The sequence below is a fragment of the Gasterosteus aculeatus genome, chromosome 5 (assembly GCF_964276395.1).
Source record: "Gasterosteus aculeatus chromosome 5, fGasAcu3.hap1.1, whole genome shotgun sequence".
Taxonomy (NCBI): Eukaryota; Metazoa; Chordata; class Actinopteri; order Perciformes; family Gasterosteidae; genus Gasterosteus; species Gasterosteus aculeatus.
In genome coordinates this window covers 15,222,971-15,234,330 of record NC_135692.1, presented here as the reverse complement: position 1 = coordinate 15,234,330, position 11,360 = coordinate 15,222,971, and the positions used below count along the sequence as shown (strand labels likewise).

The 11,360-nt window shown below is 49.5% G+C and overlaps 1 protein-coding gene across 2 annotated transcripts; it reads right to left on the bottom strand.

Moving 5' to 3' along the window:
• Positions 1 to 899: 899 nt before the first annotated feature.
• Positions 900 to 5,277, bottom strand: metrn (meteorin, glial cell differentiation regulator). 2 transcript variants are annotated; one of them, XM_040177326.2, is made up of 4 exons: positions 4,922 to 5,277; positions 4,171 to 4,604; positions 2,938 to 2,997; positions 900 to 2,468 (listed from the first exon to the last, which is right to left on the bottom strand). In XM_040177326.2, exons 1-4 carry the CDS (start codon positions 5,026 to 5,028, stop codon positions 2,155 to 2,157), a joined length of 915 nt encoding a protein of 304 aa, XP_040033260.1. In that variant the 5' UTR covers positions 5,029 to 5,277; the 3' UTR covers positions 900 to 2,154. The 2 variants fall into 2 exon arrangements, with proteins under 2 accessions (XP_040033260.1, XP_040033261.1); XM_040177327.2 differs by having other exon boundaries at positions 2,938 to 2,994; positions 4,922 to 5,266.
• Between the last annotated feature and the right edge of the window lie 6,083 nt (positions 5,278 to 11,360).

Genomic DNA, 11,360 nt, shown 5'->3' with positions numbered 1-11,360 from the left:
GCCCCCCAGCTCCGGGATGTTTTAAAGGAGCACTGAGGCAGTAAATAGCTGGAGAGGCTGGAGGTTCACTCATATAAACTACTGGCGCGGTGGCAAAGCAGTGTCAGGGTTTCTAGGGGAGATGGCCCAGCAGACACGGAAGGCATGTCGGCCTTTTTGTGATTTCGTTTTTTTTTTATTCTTTCCCCATTTTAAATTTAAATGCATCCCCAGCTGCTCTTGTGAGCAGATTTAGTGTGCGCAGTGTCTGCGCGTGTCCGTTCTTGGGGAGGAGGGGAAACAGGTGGTGGGTTTTTCAAAGGAGGATCACGCACACGTTTCTGTATTATCTCCCACGGCGGCCGTCGATTAAATCCACGACGGGGTGGGACGCAAACCTCCGGGCTGCAGGCACATGTCTTAAAGTGGAACGGAGGTTGGGTTTTATTGTGTCCTCGCTCACATGCCGCCCGGATAAGAGAGCGAGCGACTGTGCGGCACCTCGGCCCGGCTGGCTCTGCCCCCCCCCCACCCACCCTCCCCTTTTAATGGCAATTTATTGCTTCCTGAGTCCTGAAAATGGGACGTTGAGGACAACAGAATTGCAAACCGTGCGTTCTGCCTCCTTCCCCCGTGCAGGCGCCCTCCGGCGCCCGAACACTCCCTGAATCTGTCCTCCTTTGAGGCCTCTCGCTCTCCCGGCAGGCCGTTTGTTCACGGAGCTGATTCATGGGTACTTGCAGTGACTTATGTCTGAGAAAGGTTTTCCGTGCCAGAACCTCTTTGGACCCAAACGCTACGTGCGGGTTAAACTGCAGTGATGTGCGTGGGCAGAGGGTTAAAGGCTGATTTATATGTACGAAGCGCCCAAAGAAAGAGTTCAAAGTGAATGTACACAAGAAAGGCTTCCAGAAGAATCGGGGTTTTCTCACAGAATATTTTAATAAAACCGGCACAAAATGAATCCACAATACAACCCCCCCCCCCAATAGTGTGATTTCTAGAATTTCTTATGAACATATTTACATTCATTTGTTATTAACACAAATTTACATGACAAATAAATGGCCGCGTACACATTTAAGTCAAAGCACTTCAGCATCTCACAGACATTTGGTATGAACAGCTCCCCTTGTTGACATAGTGCCCGTTAAATATGAACCATTTTATAGAGCTGATGTACTTTCACATGGTTGTGAACAGTTGAATACCAACTTGAGCAGAGAATGACTTGGAGGCAATGAAACTTCTAACCATTTTGGCAACACTGCTGCAACTCCACTCCAACACATTTACAGATAAATCTTTAAAAAAAAAAATCAAATGCAGTCCAATTAATTAAGTTTGGCAGAAATATTGCATGGCTACTAAAATGTACTGTTAACACAAGCCTCCACAAATCCAGCACCTTGGCCGGCATGTGAAAAGGCTCTCGGGACTCGTCTGCGGTGTGAACGCTTTGCGTCCGTACTGTACGTGCTCACGTTACCTGTACATATATTAAATTATCACTTGCTATGCTACATATAGTTGCTTTCATTTGGTTTCCAGTGCTCGCAGCGTCACACTTTCCGGGTCATTCCCTTTCTGTTATCAGTGCAAATGTATATCTTTTTTTTAACTTTTCATTTTTATAGTCTCTTTAATAACGCAGTAACACTGAGAATGACCCCGGAAGAGGGGAAGCCAGCTAAAATATAACTTTCCCATGACCCCACATCCACTGAACAAATAGGTGCCTTAATGGTTTCCTCGCTGGGACACAGAGGCAGAAAGCTTTCTATAGAACTTTCAATGAATTTCCCTGAGTTTCAGAGCGATGACTCTCAATGGGCCTGAATGAATGGCGAGCCTCAATTTACCCCCGATGGAAAGCTTTTCAGCAGATTTTCTCTGTAAAAAAACGGTTCGATGCCAAATCCTTATAATCTTCCTTTGCACCTCGTCCCGCGTCTCCTCCAGGTTCTCTCTGTCCCGGGGAGGACAGGTCATATTGCACTGAAACGGTGTTGGGAAAAGTCCCCTTCACTCCTCAGACCTCTGGGAAGTCACCGGCGGCCAGCGGTCGGACGCCGACCGGCTCCTTCCAGAAGGCGGAACCGGGGGGCTGAGTTTGGCCCGGCTTTCAGCGCGTCCCCGACTCGATCCGTGTTCCTTTTCGCTTTTTTTTTTAACTCAATCAACGGGCAGTTCGCAGGGTATCTGCTGCGCCGCTTTGGCCGTGGCGTACGCCCGCTGGAAGTCCTTGTAGCGGGGAGCGCAGCCCAGCCAGGCCTCGCCGAAGTGGACGCGGCCGGTGAAGAGGAAGCTGCCGGGCCCCGGTTTGACGCCGCACTGCAGCAGAGTCCGCACCTCCCCCCGCCGGCTCACGCGGCCGTTGCCGGGAAACAGGGCGTACTTCTGCCGAAAGACCCGGGTGGCGCTGACCTTGATCACCGCCGCTCTGAGGTTGTCGTCTTCCGCCACCGACCGGATGTTTCCTCGCACGACTGTGTGAAAACAGGACATTCGGGTTAACGTGTTTTACTTTAAAAAAGGCGCCGCGCTGTCTCTGTGCCACGTTGTAGCTGGTCTGCGGACCCAGCCAGCCGAAGGCCCATCGGCTGCTCGCTAATCCTTCGGACTTTTGTTGCCAGCTGAAGTTCTGCTTAGTGACATTACAGCTCAATCAGAGGCCCGCGGATTAGTCCACTGCTCCGTCCCTCGGGAGGGGGGGGGATTAGTCCACCACAGTGCCTCCAGTGGGGGTTTGTGCGCGTGTTGTTGGGGGGGTTTGCAGAGAGCTGCTGTTTCACCCTTAACCTCCGCGCCTTTAGAGGAGAGAACTCTGCGGTGCTTTGCTTGCTAACCGATTTGACACATTAGTAAATCCTTAAAGAGATGGTTACTTTCTAAGGCTTCGCTGTCTCGGGACCTTTTGTGGGGGGGGGAAGCAACTTGTTGCGTCGGGTAACTTACCAAAGTCACTGGTGCAAACGGCCATGAGAATCTCCGTGTTGTTGCAAGGTCTGCAAGCTTCTGGGGAGGAAGGAGGGAGAGTCAGTGACCTCATACGTACACTCTGCTGTGCTTCTACGCCACGTGCACAGGAACCCGGAGCTAAAAGCCGCGCAAAGACGAGCCACGAAGAGCAGGGACCAACCGCTACGGTCCGACAGACAGCTGCTACTTTTACAGTTGGCAGAAGAGGAGCTTTAAAAGGTGCGAGGCCCCTCAACCCGGAAAGATTTAAAGGCCCCACTTAAAGCCTTTCGGGGGTGTCTGCAGTCACACCTCATCAAAGCCTGCTAGACGGGAGCCAAGGAGGAGGAAGAGGAGGAAGAGGAGGAGGGGGGGGACTTCAAAGATTTTTTTTTTTTAAGAAGCAGATTCACCCACAAAATACTTTTATTGAAAACTGAAGAAAGGAGAGAAAAAAATGCTGCGCTGAGAGTCGTAACAGGATCCGGAGTGGCCACAAAAAACAAAGAAAAAGAAAGAAAATCCAAAGCAAAGCGCCGTCTGTCTGCAGGCACCGAGTTGTGGGTAAAGAAAAAAAAAAAGTTTTCCTTGTGGGTCTCTGGAGCCCCCTCCTCCCCCCCTAACACACATTCTCGTCCTTAGTGAAAACCACTTGATAAATGAGATTCCTTCCTCTCTGGCCCACAGCAAAGCCCCTTCCAAGCCTAATCACTGTGTGTGTGTGTGGGGGGGGGCAGCATACTCCTACAGACAAGCCTCCCTACAGAGAAGCAGCTCAACAAAAGACTGGAGCATCTCAGCTGGGCAGAGGCCTCGCTGTCGCCTAGGCGACGGCAGTAATCCCAGAATACTCATGCAGCAGCCATTCAAAGGGCTCTGGGCTCTGGGGGGGGGGGGGGGCCACATGCTGTGCTTTTGTGCCCCTCCTCCCCCGAATCCTACTGCAACCCAGCGCGCCTCTGGGGAACGTTTGCCCACTTCCTCAATCCCCTGCACCCCTACGCGGCCCACAGAGACCGCCAACGAACCCGGAGTCACCTACAGGGAGAGATTATCACTAGTTGGAAACTGGCATCCCCGAAACTTCAACCGGTTTCTACTGCCAGGAGATGAGACCAAAAGTTCTCCTGTACTTCCGCTGTTCCCTAATTGATTAACCAGGAATGACCCGTCGGAGCCCAAACACTCGTTTGAGGGTGGTGGCTCCTGATGTGACCTCCGCTGACTCACCTTCACTGCTGATGGGGTTGGAGTCCAGCGACAGGCGGGCCGTCCAGTCCCCCCTCAGCTCGTACCGGAAGGAGGCGATCCTCCGGCTGATGTCCTGGTGCGGCGTGGCCTGCAGGAAGAGGGCCACCTTTTCGCCGGGCAGGCGGCTGAAGCAGCGGACCCTCGGCGGCGAGGACGAGTCCAGGCGGTCCCCCACCAGGAGCTCCAGCACCCCGTCTTGCTCCAGGTACAGCTGGGCTCCGCGGAACTGCTCCGCGGGCTTGACGCAGGCGGTGATGAGGCCCGAGCTGCTGCCGCCGGGCCCCACCGCCACGGAGGGCAGGCGGGGGGACAGGGTGAGGCGCAGGGCCCCTTTGGGATACAGCCAGTCCAGGGTGCCCTCGGAGCAGTGGAGGGAGATCTGCTCCACGCTGCCCTGCTGCTGGGACAGGCCGCTGTGAGGAGGAGAACAGAACGAGGGGTTTACACGCTGTTCTTCAGCACCGCCAGCAGAACCACCTGCAGGACGGAGGCAGCCGGTTCAAATAGAAAGCCTGTTGGGCTCCCCCCAAAAGTTTTAACAATGCATCGTCAATTCAACCTCCTATTCCCCAACATGCATGCATCAGGTATCAGACGCAATTAACCGTCCTGCAGACAGTCTTTCACAACTTGTCTTCGCGTCCGTTCGCCTCCTCGGACACCTGCAGCGTCCGAACCGCTGTCGGCCCGACCGAGAGGAGAAGCCGCGGAACCTCGCGAAGACACTTGCCTGCCTCTCCAGCTGCACTGGTCCTCGGAGTAGCTCGAAGAAGCGGAGCGGAAAAGGGCGAAAAGCAGAATCCAGAGTGCGTTAATCCAAACCCCGAAACGACGCATCGTTAGCGGCGGACGACGCGACGTGACTAGAAGAATAAAAAAAAAAAGAAATAAAGTAAAATAAAGGGGGAGCGGTTGGGAAAAAAGAAAAGTTCCCCAATAGTTCTAGAATCCCTCTTTAAAATCAAACGGGCCCGTGTGAGACGAGCTCCATGGTTCCTCTCGCCCTGTCTGCTCCTCTGGGCTCAGAGACGCGCAGACCTGCGAGTTATTCCTCCTCTGGGAAAGTCCGGCGACCAATCAGAGCCCGAGCAGCGAAACTTTAAACCACTCACAGGGGGGGGGGCGGGGTCTGACCTGAAGAGCAAGCAACAGTCTGCAAAAGCAAGCTTCAATTCGCTATTGTGTTGCGCAGGTCCGCGTAGAAATACTAATTAACTGACATGCTGAGTGAATTAACAGAAACGTCGGGTTTCTTCATTAGTTGGGTTTGTATTTAATTGTTGTTTATTTGTTTTGAACAGTTTTATGATTTGTTGATTTTTTAAGAATTTGACAACGCCTTCATGAATATTTTCTGTGTGTGGTTTAAATTATTACTGTCATTATTTTTATTTATTTTTTAAGAAAAATTGAATTTTCTTGAATGATAATTTGTGCCTGGTATTTTTCTTTTTTTTGGTTTTTTTGAATGACTGAACACAAGATATTTGGTACTTTACTGTTAAATTGTCACGCTCACTGCAGGCTTCCACATCACAACTGCTGCACGATGTCAAAAACTCTAATGTTCAAGGTGGACTCAAAGGAACCGGCTGCTCTTTCATCCCTTATTGCCGTGAAGCTCACACATCAGAGCGGAACCACAACGAGCTAAACACATTTCTGAGTCAAACGCTTTCATGATGCTCAGACGTCTGGTTTGCTTTCACGTCCCGTCACGCTCATCAGACTTAGAAAACGCCGTTCGCTGTAATCCGCGTCGGATCTACAATCAATAGCTTTATTTTTTTTTTCTTGATTCACAGAACTTAATGAAGCATTTTATCCATTTTACGTTCCGAAAATATCACCCTTGTGAGATTAAATCTAATCAAATCAAAGAGGCAGAAAGCACTCACAGCTCAGCGACGCTACCCTGCTCTTCAGACGCAGCGTGTACCATGATGATGATGATGAAGGTTTTGCCCCCCGCGGTGGTCGTGCCCTCTGCCTTTTGCCCCGCTGGGCTTTCCTTTCATGTCGTGGTATTTATAACCAAATCAAATATTCTTTTGTGGTACCACTGCCATCCATCTCCGCCCGAGGCGGTGACTTTCCGTGCATGTGTTGTTGCATGTGTGTGCGTGTGTGTGGTGAACGTCTAGGCCCCTCCGATGGAGTTATGACAAGGCCTCAGACCGACACAATGGCACATGTGCAGAAATCCAGCTGCTTTATTGTCTGCGGCGGGACGGAGCTTTGTTTTCTGCGGGGCATTTCAAAGCAGCAGAGTTCAAAGTGCACAGCGACGGGAGAGGGGGGAGGGAGAGAGTGGGGGGGGTCTAAGTAATATTAAACTTGTCTTAGCATCCACGCGTGCACGGAGCCTTCATACTTTGTCACGCACACCAGCGTGCATGCATCCATACACGTGAGCATTGAAAGTGACCTGTGACCTCGGTGTGACCTGAACTACAGCCTCATCCAGCCAGCACCAACTTTCATCCCAACGTGGGCTCGTCCTCATCCTTTGACCCGCCGCGTTCTCACCGGCTCGCCAACGGCCGCGTCTTCAAACAGCGACGGCGTACGCGTACGAGAGCTCGCGTGCACCCGTTAGTGCTGCGTCTATTTGCCTGGTACGCAGTGCGCCTGTTATCTATGTGTGCGTGTGGGGGGCGGGGGGGTCCGGTGACAGTGTGGCGTCGCCTGCATTTACAGGGCCGTGACATTGCGTGCACCTTTTTTCTCGCTGTGTGCGACGCAGAGTCTTTATGAAGCGTAAAGCTGGACCAGTTGTAGGCCTCCAGGATTCTGCAGATAGACACTTTTTGCAAACTTGTAGGAATAATTTCAATAAATCAAATTCTTGCAGGATTTCCTCCCCTGAACAGGGTCTGCAGTTCGGAAAGGGTTGTGCTGACGTGTCCCCGTTCCCAGACTCCTCGGCAGCTTCCCGTGGCACCTCGGTGCTAATCCGCCTGAACCGACATGGCTGCTGTTTGTTTTCCTGCACAGAGTCATATATCTGCTGGTAATGAGATCTAAGACCATGTCGGGATACTCTGACAATCGGCCGAAAATGGGCCCCCGCCCCCCCGCGGGATTGTGCCGTGTCTTGTGTTTTTCCTTTGTTGATTGTAACGTAAGCAGCTGTGGAATCAGGGTTACGTACGCTGTTGTATTTGAAAGTATTTTTGGGTTAAAAGAGCAAAACCTAATAATCCAAATGCCAAAGTCACATATTTAGTCATCAACTTGAAAAGCACCTGTATTATTTCTGCACACATGCAGTAAAAAAAATGCTTTTACAGTTAATACATTATCTAATTTTCCTATTAAATAATGTCATATTAAGTGAGGAAGAGGTCGTTTTCCTCAGGGGGGGGGGGGGTTCCCACCTCCCTGTACAGGTGAGGGACTCAGTCAGAGAGCTGCATGTGAAAAGTGACACCTGCTCTCTCATTGCACTTTCTCAGGGTCCTGATTGTGTACGTGTTTGTTTGTGTGTCGGTGAATGTCTCTTTGTGCCTCTCATCTCGGTTTGTGTGGCTGTGTTTGTGTGTTTGTGTGTCTGTGTGTTAAAGCCCGGGAGGGATTCAGATGAATTCTCTCGTGATTTTGTCGGATTGAAACAAATTCTTTTCACCGCCATGAATCACATCTCAGTTTCCTCCCTCACACTCCTCTCCCCCCGTTCTCTCTTCCTCTCTCGCCCTCCTACATCGCACACATGTTGTTTGAGTTTGTTGTGTTTCATCTCGCTAATCATTGTCGCCTGTGTTTGTGTCTTTGTGAGACAGATTTCTCTTTTCAAAGTACTTTGTTTTATTTATAGCAAGACACACATTAGCGATCCACTTTTGGCATTTAGCAGCCTGAATACGGCCTAATTATCGCATCCGGGGTCAGAGGTCACAGCTGGGTCCTCTGGGGACTTGTAATTAGCTAAATGGAGGTAAGAGACTGCAGGTGTCTCCTGGACTGTCTCTATTGTGTCCAAATGAATGAAAGTTCTATCGCTTTTTGGAATTTTCTATGTTTTTGACACTTCCCAGGTAGTATGTGTGCATTGTTTTAAATGTGTATTTTTTACATTTAACTAAACATGTATTTTTTTTCTGCATTCTTTTTTCACCACTGTTTGGATGCCACTAAACGTTATGGAGAATTACTTTGATTCAACCCTAAAACTGGTTAGAAAGACTTCTTGAATTACTGACTAAGACAACAGAGGGCTCGAGATGGCGGTAACCCTCACTACGGTCTAAAAAGATCATTTATGTATAATAATTATCTTGACAAAGAGGTTGGATCCAGTCCGTCAGTAAGCAGTTACTGATCGAGCCATCGAAGTGACCTCACAGGGAAAGGCCAACCTTGATGTCCTCGCCATTGATTCCCACATTCCTCTCTGTTCAAAAGCACACGGGAGAATAGTTTAGCTGGAGCGCAAACAGGCCGGACTCTTTTTAAGGGGCTCCTCACGCGAGGTTTCCAGCGCTAACTCAAGAGGATTCGACAGCCCTTTATTACAGGCGGCGGGGCTGAGAGGGGGGGGGAAACGGCAAATGAAAACACATTGCAGCCGCCGCAGAATGCACAGGAAGTTTCCTTTGGTACGTGTGGTTTGAGGGTAAATTTAGACTACAAAAGCATCTGCACTCAGCGCCGCGGCCTTTGCTTGAGGCACGCATGTGTCTCTTTCCTTTATAGTTGCTGAATCCCCTCATTAGTGCCTGGAAGTGTGTGGGTCGAGGTTGTCATGACTGCCTGCTCCCATTTACTTGCAAAACCGCGGCCTGTGAATGGTACGGGCCCGGGGCTGCTTTTTCTGGAGGGAAACCCACTTTGGCGCTCTCCGCCTTCGGAGGACGACGTCACATTGATGACTCTCGCCGGCCGCAATTAACGTCTCCCGGTCCAACCATCGGAAATCCAGACGAGCGCGCGGCCGCCGTTGGCCCCCGAGGGGCCGTAGCGATGCCTCAGGCCTGCTGAGTTGTTGTTGGGGCCCGGCTGGGGGTCGGACAGAGGTTTGACGCTGGTGGAAGGTCTTTTTGCCCCCCCCCCCCCCCCCACCACCACCACTTCTAATTGGCCGAATCAATTTGGAGGGAAACTTAAGCGAGATCCCTCCAAAACCGACAATAGGTGGAGTGTTTTACATATGTCCACAGGAAAGACAGATGTTGTGGCTTTTGACCACATCCACATTTGAATACCCTTATTTAGATACAATGGGAGAGAGTACAAAGGGGATGTATTTTGGCGGTCAAGACAGATGCATCATTTTGGTGAAGAAGACATGTTGAGTGAGACATTCTCATACTTTTGATGCCGTGGAGCGTAAAGCTTTTTACTTTTTGTGGGTTTGAATGCACACTCAATGTCCACATCTGCCAGGCGGCAACATCAGTCACAAAAAAAAAAAAACGTGGTGGTTTCCTGTCAGAAATGTTGACTTCAAGTCACTGTGACCCTGATGAGGGCAACATCTGACCAGGTGGCTGACTTTGCTGCAGTAATCCTTATCTCTTAAATATATAAGGACAAATATTTTTATATATATATATTGAGTTCTGGTTGTTCAGTCCCACTTGTCAGGTCTCCTGTCACAAGATAAAAAACTACATAACAAATGTAATTATCTTCTCTTATAACAGCAAAAAATGCACCCCCATGCAGTGTAGAATGTATAAAAATATCTACAATTCTCATTAAATTAGATCATCAATTCTCGCTTGTTTCACATAAAAAAGCTTAACATCTGAGAAGACACATTCCAGAAACCATCTATAAAATTCTACACATGGTCAGTTTTAATTTCTTTAGCTGCATGACTGCACCCAATATCAATATCCTTCTTCTTCTCCCTCCTCCTCCTCCTCCTCCTCCGTCCTGCCCTGTGAGTTAAGTTCGGCCATGCTGGGTCATCCTTGGCTGTGCAGAATATAATTAGCCTGCCTACACACAGAGACGCACATACACAGACTTTAAACTTTAAAGCCCCCCCCCCCCATCTATTCAATGGCCTCCTAGGACAATAGACACATGCCAATACTATAACCCCCTCGGCTATCTCCCCATGCACAATAAACTGCCTGTTCGTCCTCAAAACCTGCGCCTCCCTCAGCAGAATAATGAGACTGATGAGATTACGTTCTTACCTCTCACATTTCCCATCATGCCACAGGAATAATACTGAGCTTAACAGTCGCTCAACTACAGCTGTTCCGGCTGAGGTTTGAGATCTGGCCGCTGGTCAGAATTACACTGGACGTCGTCTCAGCGTATTCAGTTTCACCTAATAAAGTTAATGGTGTGTAATGGTTTCAAAGCTTCATACTGGGACGTTTGAAACCGAAGATGGAGCCGAGATTTACCTTCAGAAACCTCTAAAAACAATGAAACTGTTACTTCTGCCCTCCAAAATACTCTCAATAATTCTAGTTTGATGGAAATAATAATACGAATGACATAGTTAAGCGTGAGGGTGAAAATAAAAGGATTGATGCTGAAGCAGAAGACGTGATTGAGTGATCATTCTTCCAGATCCAGAACCTCATTCATCTTTCGTCATCCGTTCAGACCCCTGCGGGTCTGAGCCCCTCCTGATCTACTGAAGCCCCCCCACCTCCCCTTTGCTCTCCACACCTGCACTTCAGCCTCGTCAATGGAACCTGTCTTTTAAAAACATTTACATTTGTTGCAGATGAGGAAGCCATTGTTGGCGGCGGTGGGGGATTCCTTTAGGGGGGGGGGGGGGGTCGCCAAAACTGTCTCTCCGGCTCCATCAGTGAGTAAACCCCAACCCCCAACTTACACACACACACACACACACCTCCGACTTCAGGGGTATCGTATCACCTCTCCCCGAGGGTCTGCTGGTGTGCAGCGCTTTGTTTTGTCATGATAACAGGTGTATTTGGATGTATGCAACGGGTGGGATGAACGTCTGTGGCCCCTTTCTTCACTTTAACATTGACTCGTACAGGTTTTATCTCGATGAAGCAACAAGTGAGTATTTTAATCACACGCATTAGATATTGTTATTTGTTTTCATCTATGGTTCAAGAGGCAATTATTTCCTGTTGTAGTAATAAATGAGGAATTCTGCAAAGCACACGGAGCATACAAAGGCAATAAATATTTGCCTCACAGCTCCATTTTGGTTATTCGGCTTGTTT

Coding starts and splice junctions, on each gene's coding strand:
- metrn (XM_040177326.2), bottom strand. CDS start 5,028: ATGCGTCGTTTCGGGGTTTGGATTAACGCACTCTGGATTCTGCTTTTC. Junction 2,998..4,170: donor CAACCCCATCAGCAGTGAAG/GTGAGTCAGCGG, acceptor CTTCCTCCCCAG/AAGCTTGCAGACCTTGCAAC. Junction 2,469..2,937: donor CGTTTGCACCAGTGACTTTG/GTAAGTTACCCG, acceptor GTTTTCACACAG/TCGTGCGAGGAAACATCCGG.